At 40.9% G+C, this 19,415-nt stretch overlaps 1 protein-coding gene across 1 annotated transcript; it reads right to left on the minus strand.

Moving 5' to 3' along the window:
- Window positions 1-828: 828 nt before the first annotated feature.
- On the minus strand, window positions 829-1,770 carry LOC130095594 (olfactory receptor 146-like). Its single transcript, XM_056262348.1, has one exon. The coding sequence runs from the start codon at window positions 1,768-1,770 to the stop codon at window positions 829-831; it is 942 nt and encodes a 313-aa protein (XP_056118323.1).
- Window positions 1,771-19,415: the final 17,645 nt, after the last annotated feature.

Genomic DNA, 19,415 nt, shown 5'->3' on the forward strand with positions numbered 1-19,415 from the left:
ACCATAATTGTTTTTCATCATGAGCGGCTTGAATGTAGTTCAGCACTATAAAAAAAATCCTGTTTTAAAAGAAATAGTTGCAGCTGTCTGTTCCATCCTTTTGTACTTGGAGTAGATTGCACTCTCTCTAGTTTTCAAAGTCACAGCCTCCCTTCTGACACAGCAATCACAATACCCCCCCCCCCCCCATTTCAATAACACAGAAAAGCTAGTTAAAAAAATAAAAAAAATAAATACCAATTACACAAACAAGTAAACAATAAGCAATAAATTAAGAAACATGCAAATTACAGACAATAAGACAAGTAAAGACAATAGAACAAAGAAGCAAATTAAATGGTGCTTTCATTTTGTTCAGATATTTGTAGCCTATTCAAGTAAGAAATAATAAACAGAATAAAGTGATCAAATTTAAAACTAAAAACTGCATACTCTTCATTGTATGAACTAAATATGCTACAAAAGCTATTTGGTCAAGAGCTGTGAGTGATTATCATTCTGCTCTCCTTTATGCTGAGTGCTGATGAAAACTATTCCATATCAAACACAATTTGTTGTTTAGCATTATCAAAAACAATCATCAGTTCAAACTACTCAAGCTGATTTTACAGATATGAAGCAGACAATAACAAATTTTTTGCTCATCTTTTTATACCAGGCTGATTCAAAGTTATCAAGAGCATTTTTGGGTTGTTCATGATTATTTTGTGGAGAAAAAGTATGGGCTAAATCATTTTCACAGTAGCACTTTTGCAATATTATTGATATTCTTATTTTCATCCAGAGAAAATGGCATTTTATAATGGATTTTATTTCTTTATAATTAATTTATTTTAGATTAACTTTATTTATGTACCAAAACTTTACAAACTTTTGTCTTATTTCTTTGGTTTGTAGACCATATACTAAAGGATTTAGTCCTGGCGGTACAATGTGAAACATTATACTAGCTAATTTCCTGCTGTCAGAGTATTCTGGAAAACGATGGAGAAAAACCATAGTAGCACAAGAAACAAACATGATGATATAAACAGCTATATGAGTACTACATGTTTTTATGGCTTTGCTGTTAAGTGATTTGTTTTTGCTGGTTATGCATACGGTAGCAATCTTACCATATGTTATAAACACCGACCCAAGTGAGAAGGTAAAGACAATCACAGTAGAAATTATTCCAAACACATTATTTATGACCACATTTTCACAGGACAGTTTAAACAGTGAGGCATTGTCACAGAAAGGGTTTTCAATTTTAGATCTGCAGCGAGACAGGCGTATAGTGAGACCCAACAGAATTAACACCATGAATACTGACAGCCCCCAGGCTGATGCTGATAGTTTAATAACCATTTTATTGGTCATTATAGCTGCGTATCGCAATGGATTACATATAGCCACATATCTGTCAAAGGCCATGATCATCAGCACATAGTGGCTTGCTGCTGCAAATATGTGCACAAAATATGCTTGAACAACACACTCCACATATGTAATGTGACGCTCTGAGGCTTCCCTTAAAATGTCCTGCAATAAGCGTGGCAACATGACAGAGGTCCCTAGTATATCATTCACTGGAAGGTTACAGAACAGAAAATGCATAGGATGATGTAGATTCTTCTCAGTTGCGATCAGGATTATAAGTCCAATGTTACATCCCATTGCGAATATATAAACCAAGAGAATCAGGATGAAAATAGGATAGGAAGACTGAGATGTAACTTTCAGTCCCTCCACGAGGAGAATGCTGTTTGTGAATGTCAGGTTGTCCATTGGCTGCTCAAAACCTGCAAACAGCATCACACAGACCTGTCATTGTCATTAATAGCATACAATTGCTACACTGTACAATGATGATTATACAAAAAAATATGTTGTTGTAAACAGTAAAATCTAATTATAACATATTTCCATATGTAAGTCAATATATTATTTGTAAATCACATTACTTGCTGTCTGATCGGTTTTCATGGTCTATGTTAAATGGAACCTTAATTTATAATCAAAGAACCTGCAGTCTGTTGTTGCTATAAAGTAATACCAAGATAGTTGATTATTTTTACAGATTGCTTCAAGTTGTCATGTTAACTAATTAATTAGCAGTCAATTCTATCAGTATTTAGGGTTACATGAATAATGACTTACTTTTTTCTGAAGAATACTTACGAGCCTTTGCCTTTAAATATGCAGTTCAATGTGACACTGTCATCACCCAAGAGGGGAATGACATGACCAACTGTTTGCGATGAACACAGCCACTGAAACTGTAATGATATTGTTATGTTTAAATGGCCTTGTTACCTGCAGGGGTCGTGTTTTTTGGCAACACTTTCTATGAAGCATGTGTAGGGACAACGAGAATGCAACCCACACGAGTGAAGCGTTCGTACATAATCAAACACAAGGGGCTGCATATTCCAGATCACCCCAGGCACTGGAGTCAAGAGACCCTTTGTTGTTTAACCAAAGGAAGGACGTTGTCAATGTTTTATAATTTGGCAAGAACAGATCTGTTCAGAAATGGTGAAACAAGAGGCCCTAACAAGAAGTCACCTGACCCCTGCGACTAAACAGACTGAACCATTCAGGGTCCCGAGCTAGTTTTCCCCTCATCAATTAGTACGTCTCCATGTGGATGTCCATAGAAAACTACCCTTTGTCTTGAAGACAACCATTTGCGAACTAAACCCTCACGTGGTACACACCACGAATGCGACAGATGTTGACCATAAGGATACCCCCCCACACACACACACATAAGGACTTTCCTCCATATCAAACTCCATAAAACTCATCCCAGAACAATTCTTGACTGACCCATAATCAAAATCATGTAACATAACATAATTATATATTGTGTTTACAACCCCTGTATGTGTCTATTCTGCTTAGATCACATCTAAGTCATGTAATTGTTTTAAATATTAGAGATACTGGAATGAAAGTGTCGTGTTTCCTATCATTATGCTCGTATGTGTTTAATTCAAAAGATGGCTCGATTGAAATCTGTGTAAAAATGTTTATGTTCTTAAAATGGAAATTATGTCTAAACTGAATACTCTGTTCGAGCTGATGAGTAAGCAGACCACAGAGAACACATGATTCGCGATGAGAGAAAAGGGGGGGGGGATAGAAAAGACCCCCTTCTCAAATAACCATATAGTATCTTATTGTCCGAATTCCAAATTCCTCCAGGAGGCGGGACAAACATTTTGAGTTTAAAATCTTAGACCCGAACACAGAATCTCTCTCTTGTGATGCTCTCTTGTGATGCTCTCTTGTGATGCTCTCTTGTGTTCTCGTTCTCTTGTGCTCTCTCTGGTCCTCTGGGCTCTTGCCCTCTGCTCTCTGATGCTCTTGCTCCCTCCCTCGGAAAAGGTCTCGGCAGGACAAGCCGGGTGGAGCCGACGATGGTTATTAACCATGTAGACGCAGAGACAAATGACCCAAATCAAGATATGGGTTAAAACAGATTTATTTCAAGCCATCTAACTCGTCACACCTTTCTTTCTTTTCTTAGTTGTTTTCTTTTCCGTTAAAAGTCTCGGTTCTAAGTTAAGTTTTGCTGCAAAGTTTCGTTTAAAACGTTTCGACTGCAACACGCTTCCAACTTCAAAGACTTCCATCAATCCGCCAACACACCACGTGACTGGCTGCCCAAGATCTATCAAGCACGAGGAGACCGCCAGCCAAACAACGGACCCGGGGAACACCTTCACACCGACAAAAGGGAATCCCCAAAAGCAACGCAAGGACAAGCAAGTACCTCCAGACTCGCTGAACTGGTGCATATTGATAGAAAATTGAATAACCCGCCTAAGAAACGATAAAAGGGTGAAATTAATTATTGATGGTTCGTTCAGGTCATGTCTTTTAAGTGCATATAGAAACTTGGGATCTCACCATCTAACTCCTAAAACTCATTCTTCCTCACTCTCTGTCTTTCTTCAACTTGTATGAATGCGTGTGCGTGTGTTTGTGTTAGATATTTGTTTTATGTGTTAGTCATAGGCTTATAATCAATAAAGTATTGCTTGTATTTGAAAAGAGAAGCATTACTTGTGATATGTGCTTACAGATTTATTGTCTTGAACTTCGATCTAAGTTACCTATGCTTTGACCCTTGATTTATTTCTTAATTTAGCTGTTAGCTGGGAATTAGTCTTTCTTGGCCAAGAAGATATTATATTTCCTAGAATTAATAATTGTTTATGCTTTCCGTTCATTGGATGAACTGAGAAAATGATCATACTATTGATTCTGCTACAGTAAATTCTGAAAATAATTAAATTATTAATTATTGATCATAATCCGTTATGAATAATAATTAATTATATTTATACGTGCGTATAAACGCTACACATGCATTTATAATGCAAGGGTATTCTTAATGCATTATAATACAGATGCTATATAGATGCTGCACACTGGTGCTGGTTGAGGAGAGAACTCCTGATATGATTGTAAAGCGCTTTGGGTGTACAGTAGTACATATGAAAGCGCTATATAAATGCCTCATTCATTCATTCATTCATTCATTCATTCATTCATTCATTATAATACATGCATAATGGCTTACATCTGATAAATAATCATAACAACAGTTACAATACATTATAATATAATGTATTGTACAATACTGCATTTGTAATGCATCATAAGGGCATTCTTGATGCATTATAATGCATGCATAATGCCTTATAAACAACCTTATAATGTGTTGTATCTCATTAATAATCGTAACAACAATAATAAAACTTATCTATTTGCGGTTGTAACTATTAAGAGTATGATGATTTATAACACACAATGAACATAATTTTATCCACTTAAGTTATAATGGATTATATATCGCATAGTTTCATATCTATTAATTCCCCAAGTCTCATATCTTGACATTGTTTACTTAAGATCTGCACAGTATCATTGTTACATCCACCAGCTGGAGTGCCCTTGATTTCCACTAGACGAGCACTCCTCCCATCTCCTTGGGTTTCCCCATCATGAACTACACTTTATATAACCCATTACCTGGATTCATTATGGTCTCATTACTTCCACCTGAATGTCATTACCCTTGTTAACTCTGTCTATTTAAGAACTGTTTATTCAGTAATTCTGAGTTGCACGAACCAATGGATGTGCAGCGGAGCTGCAGGAACCTATGGAGCTAAAGCCCGCCGAAATGGGCGGGGCTACTCGCCCCCTACTCGGCACGCATGCGCGCTTCAGCCTCCACCACCTCCACCATTATTGACTGCGCTGAGGAAAAGGGCTATGAGAAAATGCCTTGGACGAGTATGCATTGATGAAGTAAACAGTTGGATGTGCCAAAACTTTCTTCAGTTAAACAAAGACAAAACTGAAGTCATTGCGTTTGGAAACAAAGATTAAGTTCTCAAGGTGAACGCATACCTTGACGCTAGGGGTCTAACAACTAAAAATCAAGTCAGGAATCTTGGTGTGTCTCTAGAGTCAGACCTTAGTTTCAGTAGTCATGTCAAATCAATAACCAAATCAGCATACTATCATCTGAAAAATATTGCAAGAATTAGATGCTTTGTTTCCAGTCAAGACTTAGAGAAACTTGTGCATGCTTTTATCACCAGCAGGGTGGATTATTGTAATGGACTTCTCACTGGCCTTCCTAAAAAGACCATAAGACAGTTGCAGCTCATACAGAACGCAGCTGCCAGGATTCTGAGCAGAACCAGAAAATATGAACATCACATCAGTCCTCAGGTCTTTACACTGGCTCCCAGTTACATTTAGGATTGATTTTAAAGTATTAATACTGCTTTACTGGTATATCATTCAATGGGCTAGGACCTCAATATATTGCAGATATGCTCACTGAATATAAACTGAGATCACTCAGATCATTAGGATCACATCAGCTAGAAATGCCAAGGGTTCACTCTAAGCATGGAGAGTCTGCTTTTAGCTATTATGCCAGCCGCAGCTGGAACCAGCTTCCAGAGGAGATCAGATGTGCTCCTACAGTAGTCACATTCAAATCCAGACTCAAAACACATCTGTTTAGCTATGCATTTACTGAATGAGCACTGTGCCACTGTTCGTCCGACTATTTTTACTATATTTTATTAATTTTTTTATTCTAAACTGTTTTAATTATTCTTATTTCTTTTTATTATTTTAATTTATTCTATGTAAAGCACTTTGATTTACCATTGTGTATGAAATGTGCTATAAATAAACCTGCCTTGCCTTGCCATTATAAACAAACAATTTATTTAATCAAGCTCTAAATACAGCTCGTTGTTCATCCATGGTATGAAGTGACGTCACGGTACGAAGTGACGTACCAGTCGTTTGCATATGGCCGCCTCCAGCGCAAGACAACTACGCCTAATTTCACATCATTGTCATTCACATCACGCGCACAGGTGTTTAGTCGACATTCACGCAGCGAGTGGGTCTGTTTACAAGAAGATTGCGATGCCATGCAGATGTGCTGTTCCTGGCTGTGGACAAACAGCATGTTTGAATACGCTGCCGAAAGATCCAGACTGCATTTCAAGGATGACTGTTTTGAGAACAAATCACAGTGGGCCTATAATGCTGGCTTTGCCAGAAAACTTTGCTTAAAGATCAGGCCGTGCTGACTATTCTGGGCCCAACAACGACGCCGCAAACTGCAAGTAATGTAGATGTTAATTGCAGTTTCATTCATTGATCAATCACAGTGATTGATTGAATAATCACAGTGTTTTTACTTAGTTTACGTGCATATTGCCCGTCATGTTCAGGCCCCGTATTAAAAGATGTAGGCTGTCAAACTGACCGACCCACTCAGACATCTGTGGGCAGTGGGCACACAGCTGTCGTTTCAAACCATGAGACCTAAGTACCGTAGCAAAGGTATTATTTATATAATACCATCATAATTCTATTAATATGAATCTTAAAAGCTTTATTGCCTAAAAAATTAAGTATTTATAGTCCATATTTTTTTTGTAGTACTGCAATTGCAATTGATAGAATAAAACTTTACATTGTATTTTCTAATTTAGAAACACAAACAGAGCAGTCATCAAATCTTGTTGATGTCGCCATACCCTGGACTACTTCACAGCCTTTTACTTCAACCCCTTTAAAAGATGCATCTTCAAATATGGCCTGTGCATGCATTTTGTCCGTGGTACACCCTTGCCTCGCACACAACAGCACACAGCAATCGGCAGCACCCACTACTATTGTATACAGTTCCACATAATCCGCACATGTTCTGACTAAGGCGCATTAATAATTTATGCTTAAGCACTGACATTAGCTATCATAACAGTTAACACTGAACTCTTAAAGGGGAAACACCCCCAAAACAGACTGTTTGAATCAGAGAATGAGAAACAGGGTGGGAAAAGATCATAAATCACTATATTTTTTAAGTTTTTCGTTCAAAAAACTATAGTAATATTATAATTGCACCTAAGGGAACATAATAAAAAAACAAAAAAAAAAACATGTCATGACCCCTTTAAAAACATATTTTATAAGTCTAACTATAGAGATTTTAAATAAATAGAGATGGAACTTTTTGTACACCAGATACAAACCACTGAAATCGGTTGATAAACGTAATTTTTTTTTTTATCCAGAAAAACTGCAGCTCACCGTTTACTTGCATTTGATTACAGCGCAGTCTTGCCCTCAGCAAAATGGCGGACGTGTTGACGTATCGCAGCAACGTTCCAATGCGGCCAATAGTGCTTCTATGTATTTATTATGTCTATGGCTCAGATCCCTTCACTCCCCTTGCGGAAGCCCGCCCCGCGGATTCTTCCGCTCGGGTTGAGAGCCCGGTGATGCAGCTGTCTGACTCTGATGTACATAGCTATCCATAATAAAGGCTAGATGTCTTACGGCGGAGTCTCTATCGTCATCACCGTCGGCCATCTTGTCACAGGCAAGCTTTCTGGCGGGCTCTGTGGTACCTGATGTAAGATGAGTGATCAGGACGAACGCAAATACTCTTATCTCGTTGAAATCTTGACGGATTTACAAACGGTTTGGTTTCTTACAAACGTTATTAACGTGGCTATAATTCTGGATGATTATTTATTTATACACTTTATTCATAATTATGCAGTCATAACTACATCTCTGACGTTTATAACAAACCAAACTGTTTGAAAATCGGTAGAAAATTTGAGCAAGTTATGGTTTTTTAAAAAGTACATGCACCAACCCTCTGGGGACGGATTGGGCGGTACCGCCCAAACTGGCATACTTTTACAAATGTGTAATTATCTTAAAAACTATTAATGATAGAGAGGTGCGGTCTTTTTTGCCGTCTTCCTCAGATTCCGTTGAAAACAATGGTATATGGTATACACACTTCCTTGTTGCGTAATACCACTGCATATAAGGCCAACGAAATCGATGTTGTTAGGAATATTCCACGCGCAAAGACCAATGGAAAAATTGCCTCTGGGAGGAATATTTTTCTTACCCAATCAGAGGAAGGTTACCATGGCGTATTCTAGCTAATCAGAGGACTCTGTAGCCTTGCAAGGGGTGGGATTATAGTAAGTGATATGACGCAATTTCACGCAAAACAGCGTTGAGTGGAGAAGGAGACAGATAACGAACGGAGCGGAGTATTACAGCGCGCACAGAGATTTACACTCACCGGCCACTTTATTAGGTACCCCATGCTAGTAACGGGTTGGACCCCCTTTTGCCTTCAGAACTGCCTCAATTCTTCGTGGCATAGATTCAACAAGGTGCTGGAAGCATTCCTCAGGGAGTTTGGTCCATATTTACATGATGGCATCACACAGTTGCCGCAGATTTGTCGGCTGCACATCCATGATGCGAATCTCCCGTTCCACCACATCCCAAAGATGCTCTATTGGGTTGAGATCTGGTGACTGTGGAGGCCATTTTAGTACAGTGAACTCATTGTCATGTTCAAGAAACCAATTTGAAATGATTAGAGCTTTGTGACATGGTGGAAGTAGCCATCAGAGGATGGGTACATGGTGGCCATAAAGGGATGGACATGGTCAGAAACAATGCTCAGGTAGGCCGTGGCATTTAAACGATGCCCAATTGGCACTAAGGGGCCTAAAGTGTGCCAGGAAAACATCCCCCACACCATTACACCACCACCACCAGCCTGCACAGTGGTAACAAGGCATGATGGTTCCATGTTCTCATTCTGTTTACGCCAAATTCTGACTCTAACATCTGAATGTCTCAACAGAAATCGAGACTCATCAGACCAGGCAACATTTTTCCAGTCTTCAACTGTTCAATTTTGGTGAGCTCTTGCAAATTGTAGCCTCTTTTTCCTATTTGTAGTGGAGATGAGTGGTACCCGGTGGAGTCTTCTGCTGTTGTAGCCCATCCGCCTCAAGGTTGTGCGTGTTGTGGCTTCACAAATGCTTTGCTGCATACCTCGGTTGTAACGAGTGGTTATTTCAGTCACTGTTGCCCTTCTATCAGCTCGAACCAGTCTGGCCATTCTCCTCTGACCTCTGGCATCAACAAGGCATTTCCGCCCACAGAACTGCCGCTCACTGGATGTTTTTTCTTTTTCGGACCATTCTCTGTAAACCCTAGAGATGGTTGTGCGTGAAAATCCCAGTAGATTAGCAGTTTCTGAAATACTCAGACCAGCCCTTCTGGCACCAACAATCATGCCACGTTCAAAGTCACTCAAATCACCTTTCTTCCCCATACTGATGCTCGGTTTGAACTGCAGGAGATTGTCTTGACCATGTCTACATGCCTAAATGCACTGAGTTGCCGCCATGTGATTGGCTGCTTAGAAATTAAGTGTTAACGAGCAGTTGGACAGGTGTACCTAATAAAGTGGCCGGTGAGTGTATATGAGAGAGAGACAGAACGATAATATATATATATATATATATATATATATATATATATATATATATATATATATATATATATAGCATAATAGCAATTATAGCTGTAACACTACTGTTAAAAGCGCATAAAAACAACAAGACCTGGGCTCCAGCAATTGATGGTGAGTTGGCTGGATTTTCTCTGGTATTTCGACAGAAACTATAATTTGTCACGGTGCCTCCAGAAATGTAGCTTTAACTATTCACAAATATGTGTACACATTACCCTTGATTAAATAAAATGCTACTTCACTATTTGTTAAGGGCTGTTTTCTTCTTACAACAATACTGTAATCAAGTTAGGCTATGAAACAAATACAAAAGTAGTAACAAATAGAGACTTATTTATTTCAACTGGTTACTCACTCAGATACTCTGTTATAGCAAAACTCTCCAACTGCACAGAGAAGTGGTTACGTGAAGCTTGTGTCCTCATCTCCTCACAAGGACCAGGAAAACAGTCCAGTCCAACGCTGAAATAAGTGATGCGTCACACACCAGAAAATGGCCGACGACTCCGACGCACGAAAGCTGTCGTTCTCTCTACTTCAACAAGTTGTAAAGTCTATTTTCGGCATAGAACCGCCTGAAAATACTCCGATGCTGTTTGACTCTTCTTGGTCCTTGAATCCCGGGAAACAATAGAGAAACACTATAGTCCTTTCCGGCGAAACATAAAATGACGGCTGCTATGATGATCAGAGCAGACTTTACGCATTTAGTCTTTAAACACAAAGAAAACGTCCCCGTTGTCACAATACATATATTAATATAACTGAATGTGATCTAGGACACAAACACTGTCGCTAGATATACTTTAACAGCATGTGTTTCAGTAACTCCCTTACTCGGTTGAACAGCGCGCTCTTCCTCTCTGTACCCCCAGCTTCCAACTCTCGCGTGCCTCTCTCCTCCCTCCTACTCATTCTGATTGGCTGATAGTGAACAAACCAAAACTCTATGGAACAACTCATTGGTTAACATTTGAAATACCTCAGACTACCGTTACATGACAATATGCAAATTCCCATGTATTATAAAAATAATAAGAAAATACATCAAAATTAAAATAAAGGAGTACAAATATTCACAGGGTTACATCCTCCCCCCACCAAATTCCAGCATGCCCCCATGTCTGGACTTAAGAGGAACACACAAAGGGGGAAAGAAAAATAAATAAGTATTCTCAAACCCTGCATTAAAAATGAGTAATTCTAGGTTTACACTCTTGGGACTGTGCAAGGAAAAGCCTTTGAATTTCTCATGCACATATTACACAACGCTTGAGAATTACACCACCAAACATGTTGGGTTTGACCATGTTCACAAAAACATAAAGACTTAGTTCCATGACCAACAACCTCACAGCAATGAGAAGCAACCATTTTCTCTTTAACAGGTCTTCCCAACTCAGGATAAGTAAACCTCTCAGGGGTTTTTCTTTGTCTCTCAGATCTCCTCACTTGAGAATTATCAAGCACATTAGACAGTTCTACCACTGAAGTCACAGGATCAATGAACTCAGGTTATCGGTACGTTCAAACTGATGTTCACTTGTACCTTTACCACCTACTATTTCTGTGTCAACATTTCCATCATCTAAAGTCTCAACTTGATCTCCCAACAGTTGACCCACCTCCTCCACTCTGGGGAAATCACAGACATCAGGCACAACAGCACCCTTATCTTGCTGGTCCTGACCCTGATGTTCAATCTCCAGAGAGTTAGAATCAAAGCACATAAGGGGCTCATAATCATATTCTGACTCTGTATCAGATGATGAAAAATCTCTCGGCACAAGGTTAACAGGCTCAGACATGGGCTTTTCTTTCTCACTTTGTCTCTTTCTGGTCTTACGAACGGGTAAAGGGCTCGGGCTTTCACTTTCAGAACTCATTTTCACTTGTGATTTCAAGGGCAATATATGGTTTCTATGTAGAACCTTTTTAGGCCCATTGCCACTCACTGGAACCAACTTATAGACAGGCAAGTTAGACAACTGACTCTCTACCACATATGGCATGTAATGCCACCGATCTGCAAGTTTGTGCTTTCCTTTTAACCCAAGGTTCTGAATAAGCACCCTGTCTCCAGGCTTCAGACTCTGAGGACGCACTTTCTTATCATACCTCAGTTTTTTTTTCTTGGTTTGCACGTGCAGATGCAGTCGTTGCCAACTCATATGCTTCCTTTAATTGTTGCCTCATTCTCTCTACATATTTCCCGTAGGAAACTGGCAAATCTTCATCAGACCGAACCCCGAGACACACATCCACCGGTAACTTAGGCTCTCTTCCAAACATGAGGAAGTATGGCGTATACCCGGTCGCATCATTTTGGGTAGAATTGTACGAATGAACTAACTGGGCAATATGCTGGCTCCACCTTGATTTTTGTTGTGCATTCAACGTGCCAAGCATATTGAGAAGTGTCCTGTTAAACCTCTCTGGTTGTGGATCCCCTTGTGGATGGTATGGAGAAGCGCGGGATTTCTTTACTCCCAACATAGCCAACTTCTCCTTGATCAAATGGCTCTCAAAATCCCGCCCCTGATCAGAGTGTATTCTATTTGGCAGGCCATAGTGAACAAAATACTTCTCCCACAAGGTTCTCGCAACCGTCAAAGCTTTCTGGTCTTTGCAAGGAAAAGCCTGGGCATACCGAGTAAAATGATCGGTAATGACCAACACATTACTAACATTTCGGGTGTCTGGCTCAATTGTTAGAAAATCAATATAGACTAAATCCAGAGGACCAGAACTGTGCATATGTGACATAGGCGCACTTCTCTGAGGCAAAGTCTTCCTCATGATACAGCGATCACAATTTTTACAGTATGCTTCCACTTCTTTCATCCTAGGCCAGAAAAAACGGTCTCTCACGAGCGCATACGTTTTCTCAAAACCTAAATGTCCATTTTTGTCATGCAAAGACTCCAAAACAGAACTTCGGAGAGCAGTGGGAAGCACAAACTGCCTGTATCTTTGATTATTTTTCCTCTCGACCACCCGGTATAGCAAACCTTGATCCACTTCCAGACTTTTCCATTTTTTTTTCAAGGCCTTGGAGGTCAATATGGTCCAATTGAACACTTCCAGATAATTGCTTCTGACTAACTGCTAGCCTTACTTTACTCAGGCAAGGGTCATTCCCCTGAGCCTCCCTCAACTCACTGAAGTTCGAATTCCTCAGCTCATCCTGAGTAAAGAAAACAACTTTTCCAGCAGCTCGAAACACTTCACTCTCAGGACAACACAACTCGGGTAAGTAAGCACTTTGCTGATATACTACAGCTGACTCAATGGCATCTTGCACTTGATCCTTTGCTTCCACAGATTGGCAGAGAGTACTTACTCCGGAAGCTGGAACTACCTCCCACATTTCTTCAGCTCCAGGACTGACATAAGGCCGCCTCGACAGAAAGTCTGCATCGATGTTTATCAATCCCCGTCTGTACTTCAAGCTGAACTGGTAAGTTGACAGAGCTGCTAGCCATCTGTGACCTGTAGCGTCTAACTTAGCCGAAGTCAAAATGTAAGTCAGGGGATTGTTGTCCGTTCTGACTTCGAAAGTTACTCCATAAAGATAGTCGTGCAGCTTGTCAACTACCGCCCACTTCAAAGCCAAGAATTCCAGCTTATGTGCTGGGTAATTCCTTTCAGAGGTAGAAAGACTTCTACTAATGAATGCCACTGGGCGCAATCCTTCAGGATGTTGTTGATAGAGCACGCCACCCAGTCCATCCATACTGGCATCAACGTGTAACACATAAGGTAGTTCAGGGTCAGCAAACGCTAACACCGGGGCTTGCGTCAAACGGAGTTTCAGATCCTGAAAAGCCATCTCACAGCTGTCATCCCATCGAGAACCAAATGGATCCGAGGGCCTGAAGAACCCATCAGTAGCAGGCTTCTTGAGGTTCTCCTTTCCCTGGCGTTTTTGTGGATAACCCTTAAGCAACTGGTTGAGGGGTCTGCACAAACTAGAGTACCCTTTCACAAACCGTCGATAGTAGCCACAAAAACCCAGAAAGGATCTCAACTGGGTAACTGTCTGCGGTCTGGGCCAATTCACAACTGCTTCCACTTTAGACGGATCAGTGGCGATTCCATCTTGTGACACTATGTGCCCAACGTAAGTCACAGAAGTCCTGCAAAACTGGCATTTGTCCAGAGACAACTTTAAACCCTCCTCTGTAAGCCGATCCAGAACTTTGAGCAAACGTTGATTGTGCTCTTCAAGGGTTCTGCCAAAAACAATCAAGTCGTCCAGATAAACCAACACTCAGGGCCGGCGATTGCTATAGGCGAACTAGGCGGTTGCCTAGGGCGACAAATGTGTTGGGGGCGCGGGCGCCCTCTAGTGTCGCCCCTGGCCTACTTCCCATTAATCATAGAATTAGAATGACAAGCGAAACAAAAACATGTTTATTAAACATGATCATCTTAAGGCGCCCCTCAGCCATACGTTTAATTACTTGTCAACCTGATTATTAGATTGAATGGATGATTATTGTCGATCAATTCCTAAAGGGGGGCGGGGGTTAGTTGCGTTACGTTACGTTCTATGGTTACGTTAGGCAAGTGCTCGGCTGCTGCGCGCGCTGATCGAAAATGAAGCGGTCTAAACCCTCTGGTGCACAGGGACGAAAACGGAGAAAGCAACAAGATAAAAAGAAAGCCCAGTATAGAGGTAAGTCTTCTCATCTCATCCATTAAGGTGTCAAATGTTCTGGCCATCGGGACAACCGGGAGATTCCCGCGGGCCCGACGTGCTTTTTGGGCCGATACATACATCCACTGATCTATATAATGTCATTCTATATAGATCAGTGCATACATCTCATACTTTTATTTTTCTATTTTTGTCTTAACGGCCCATAAAACTCGTACATCGGTGGCCCATTCGTTTTGTTTTGTTTTGCTTAGATGGCGGCGCTGGGTTACTTCCAAATATATAACTTACTTTCAAGTATAGAAATTTGTACAATACTCATGAAAGTTTCCTTTATTTTTCAGTGCATTTGTTTTACAATATAGCCTATGGCAATTACTGTCATGGGATTAATATTATATCTATTATTATGTAGTAGTGTAATGTAGACAGACGCTGTAATTAAAAGAGGTTTGAATTTTTCTTTGTTCAATTTGCACACTGAATATGGATTGGAGCTTTTAGTTTTGAACTCTCAAAGTGCACCAGATTGATGAATTTAACCTTAAAATGGACAAAATTTTCTTACGGGGAAATACCCCCGAAACCCCCTTAACCTTGTAGCAGCCCAATAGATTGTAATAATAGTAGGCCTAGTGGTGGTAGTAGTTGTAATTTATCTACTAAAAGTTATTTATGGTCAGATAAAATATAGTTGTACAATGCAACTATGATATAAATATCCCTGAACGTTCTTTGTAGCATTTGTATGAACAATTTATTGTTTAAGTTTTTGAGTAACTAAGAGCATATTTAGTTTAATAAATACTTATTTTTTTAGGGGGGGGGGGGGGGGGGGGGGGTGCGCAAAACTCAATATCGCCTAGGGCAACCAAAGGGTTAGAGCCGGCCCTGCCAACACTTCCAGAAAATTCATGTCGCCCACTGTCTTCTCCATAACTCTCTGAAAGGTTGCAGGGGCCCCACTAATCCCCTGAGGCATGCACTCAAACTGATAAAATCCTAGTGGGCAAATAAACGCAGTCTTTTCTTTATCAGCTTCCTCCATGGGAATCTGATAATACCCACTTCGCAAATCAAGTACACTGAACCATTTGCTCCCGGCCAAACTATGGAGTGCATCTTCAACCCTAGGGACTGTGTATTGATCAGGTATAGTTCGTCTGTTCAATGTCCTGCAGTCAACACACATTCGCACTTTGCCTGATTTCTTACGTACTACCACAATAGGAGAAGCATAAGGGCTTCTGGATTCAGAGATGATACCACATTTCTGCAATTCCATCAGATGGTTTCGCACGTCTTGCAAATCAGCAGGAGGCAAACAGCGAGAACGTTCACGAAAAGGAGTTGAATCAGTAAGCCGTATTTCATGCTTAGTACTCTTTGAACGACCAACATCCCATTCGTGACAAGAAAATACATCACACCTTTCCATCAATTTTTCACACAACTGCTGCTTTGCGTCCTCAGGTATAGGTGAATTCCCAAAGTCAAATGAGGCAGGAGTTAACGTATTGGACAACTGACTTTCGGCTAATGCGGGCTAAGGTACAATATCGACAGGATAAAGATGAGCAATTGGTGTGCCACGTTTCAGATGCACATCTTTAGTGGACATGTTCCTCACGGTAACAGTCATGATGCGATTAGATACCACAGACACAGACTGCACTTCAGGTCTAACTAGCAAATCATTTGAAACACTAGTGTCATCCGGCTGGTCTATCAGAACATGCACATCTGTAGATTTAGAAAAAAAATTTGGTTTACCCTGAATTTGACATGACTCTCCAGGCCCTATAACAATCGGTTTATGTTGTGTAAACCACACAGTGCCATGCCTCTCACAATCATCAGGTGAGCCATCGGACTTCTGAATATTCTCATAGACTTCTCGAACTACAGGATGTATGGAAAAGGTATGCAAGAAGTGAACACCAAGCTTCTGTTTACAAGCCTCAAACAATCGTCTCACTATATTGGTGTTAGTCCCCACCAGAATGGCAATTCTCTTCTCTGGCTGAGAATCTGGGCAAACAAGTGCAAGAGTATCAACAACTTGTGGTAGTCCTACCACATTTTCAGTGAATTCAAGCTTAATGGGAAGATAACCGTCGTATGGGTATTTCTGTGAACTCAAACCCCATATTTCAAGATTTTCCACTGGCAACAGTGGTAAATGTTTTAAGTACACATCATAAAAGCTTCGATAAAGGATGGTGACTTGAGAGCCACTATCAAGTAAAGCTTTTGCATACACTCCTTCAATTTGGACTGGTACTTCAGAAGTCGGACCAATCAAGCCAGATGGAATTCCAGAAGAACAATCGATTTCTACTCCAGAACAAAAGGTGGAACGGGATGGAAAAGGAGTCCTGTGCCGTTCCTCCACAGAGCTCCCTAGAAGTTTCCCGAGAACCTGCTCTGACTGATCAATTTTTTATTTACTTTCCTCAGGTTTTCAGTTCCCCGACACTCTCTCTTTGTGTGGCCATCCTCACCACACTTGTAACAGAAAACTCCAGACCGAGTAAACTTGGATGTGCTCTTCTTGCCGGCAACTTCTGTAGCACTTGCATCCGCCACTTGACACACAGGGCCAGTTGCCTTGGAAGAATGCTCAGGATCAGGGTAAGGTGCAGCTGCTTTCAACAGCTGGGACATCTGAGTTGTAAGTGCACTCACCTCTTGCTTTATACTGCTCAATTCAGACACCAAAGAAGCCTGTGGAACAGAAGCAGCAGAAACCACTACTTTTCCACCCTCTCTAGCCCTGATCCAATCCTCTTCTTCCCTTACTTCCCGTAACAATTTCGAGAAACTAGGAGGATCACGCAGAGTGTGGGTCATTCTTAGTCGTAGTGCTACCATATCAGTAGTACGAGCTCCCTTAACCACTTGCTCCATGCGATCCAAATCAGCAGGTACAACACCTCCTTTTACAAGCATGCGATGAAGGAGCTTGTCCAGCCTATATAGAAAATCAGAAAGCTTCTCACTTTCCCTTTTGGTAAGTGCTCCTGAACTTTGCAAGAAGATCGGAATTACTTTCAGTAGTTCCATAGGCTGTTTCAAGAGCAACCAAATAATCAGTAGCTGTGGCAGTTGGATTACTAACCTTCAGAAACCGGACTATGTCTGAAGCGGGTCCCCGCAAACTCTCAACAATACGCTGCCTTTTCACAGAATCAGCACACTGCCACTCGCTGATCATTTGAACAGCCTGCTCCATCCAGGGGTCATACTCTTCCTCCCCAGCAGGTACTGGTTTCACACCTGAAAATACTCTTAATCTCCTATAACCCACAGTATCACTAGTGTAAGGTATGGACTGTCAGTTGACTTCCTCCTTTCCTCAAGCAAGAACGTGTGTACAACACACACACACACTCTTCTCTCTCTCTCTCTCAGGAATGGCCAGAGTCATAAAAATGCTTGAACATTCCATGCCCTCCCCCATCTCTGCAAGAGAGAGAACAGAACTCTAACACACACACACGCAAACCAACACACACACATGATGGACCTTTACATTACACTCATAAAACGAGCCATTACCAATTGTATACGATATATTCCTGTATGTCTGTGTGTTTCCCAGTCCATGGTAGTCTAGATATGATCTCCTAGCGTATCAGTGAAACTCTTGAGAGTTTATAGTTATGTATTAAGATGTATCTTCGTATTCCAATTATGTGTAAATGTTTTGTTTGGTACCGTTTTAATTATCTTGTTCCAACTGATTTGGTCAGATACAGAAGATTACAGTAAAATGTATGTTTTCTTTGTTTTTACCATCTTGTGGAATGAGTCTGACAAATTCTGACTGGTCATAAAAGAGGCGGACACGGCCATAGTTTAACTTTGACAAGACAAAGAGAATTTGGCCGCCAAAAGTTTCTTTGAATGTCATTGGCCAGTTCGCACCTCAGAGGTGTGGACTCCAGTTCCTCTAAAGAGGACTGAACCTCCCTCTGGACGCTCTCTTCCTCCCTTGTCCTCGTGTCATAATGTAACGTCTCGCCTCCGGGCGAGCTCTTCGCTTTTCTTTTATTTGTTTCTAGTTTAGTTTGTGTTTTTCAGTTGTAGATAAGTCTCTGTGTTTAATTCCAATCGACGATTGAAAAGAAAACCCCGTGATATATCTCTTCAGCAAATCCATCTACAAGGGACCTTTAAACGAGCGCGCGCTCGCTTTGAAGGAGAAACACGCGCACGTGACCGCGTGACGCGCCGGACCGAGCGACGCACGCGCTTCTTCACCAGCCATGCAAAGATGTAACGTTAACTCCGCATGATTTCCCCGTAGAGATCTTTATTTCCTTTTTGTTAGTTAAAGTTTTGTTTTCCGTAGTCGACTCAGTTCACTTCCACGAAGTGAAACGAACTTAGCCGAACTATTTCCCTTTGGAAATGTTACACCAAAGACTTTAAAGTAACCTCCGTTCAACACGCGCCAAGCAGCCCACGTGACGCTTCCTCACACACAAAGGACTCAGCTCACGCGGCCAGACAGGGCCGTACAGGAATGCCTCGACACACAGAGAGACCAAAACTTGTGCAAGTATCTCTTTTGAAGCTTCTCAGAAGCATTAAGATTATGTGTTTCGTGTTGTTACAGAAAGGTGAAAGTCTAGAGGGAAAAATCGTCCCCATGCTGTCTCTCTCTCTCTCTCTCTCTCTCTCTCTCTCTCTCTTACTCGCTCACGCGTGTAAGTTATCCATTGTCCAAACTGTACGCATTTCTCGTTCATTGATGTCTTATTGTATTGTTCATTGTTGTCTATGTGTTTGTAAATACATATATATCCCGTGTAACCGTAGTAAATACATAAGTAGTCATGC

Source organism: Rhinichthys klamathensis, unplaced genomic scaffold, assembly GCF_029890125.1.
Source record: "Rhinichthys klamathensis goyatoka isolate OS25496 unplaced genomic scaffold, OSU_Roscu_1.1 h1tg000191l_1, whole genome shotgun sequence".
Classification (NCBI taxonomy): Eukaryota; Metazoa; Chordata; class Actinopteri; order Cypriniformes; family Leuciscidae; genus Rhinichthys; species Rhinichthys klamathensis.

What these genes read in the sequence shown, in the direction of transcription:
- LOC130095594 (XM_056262348.1), bottom strand. Translation starts at nt 1,770, where the DNA reads ATGGACAACCTGACATTCACAAACAGCATTCTCCTCGTGGAGGGACTG.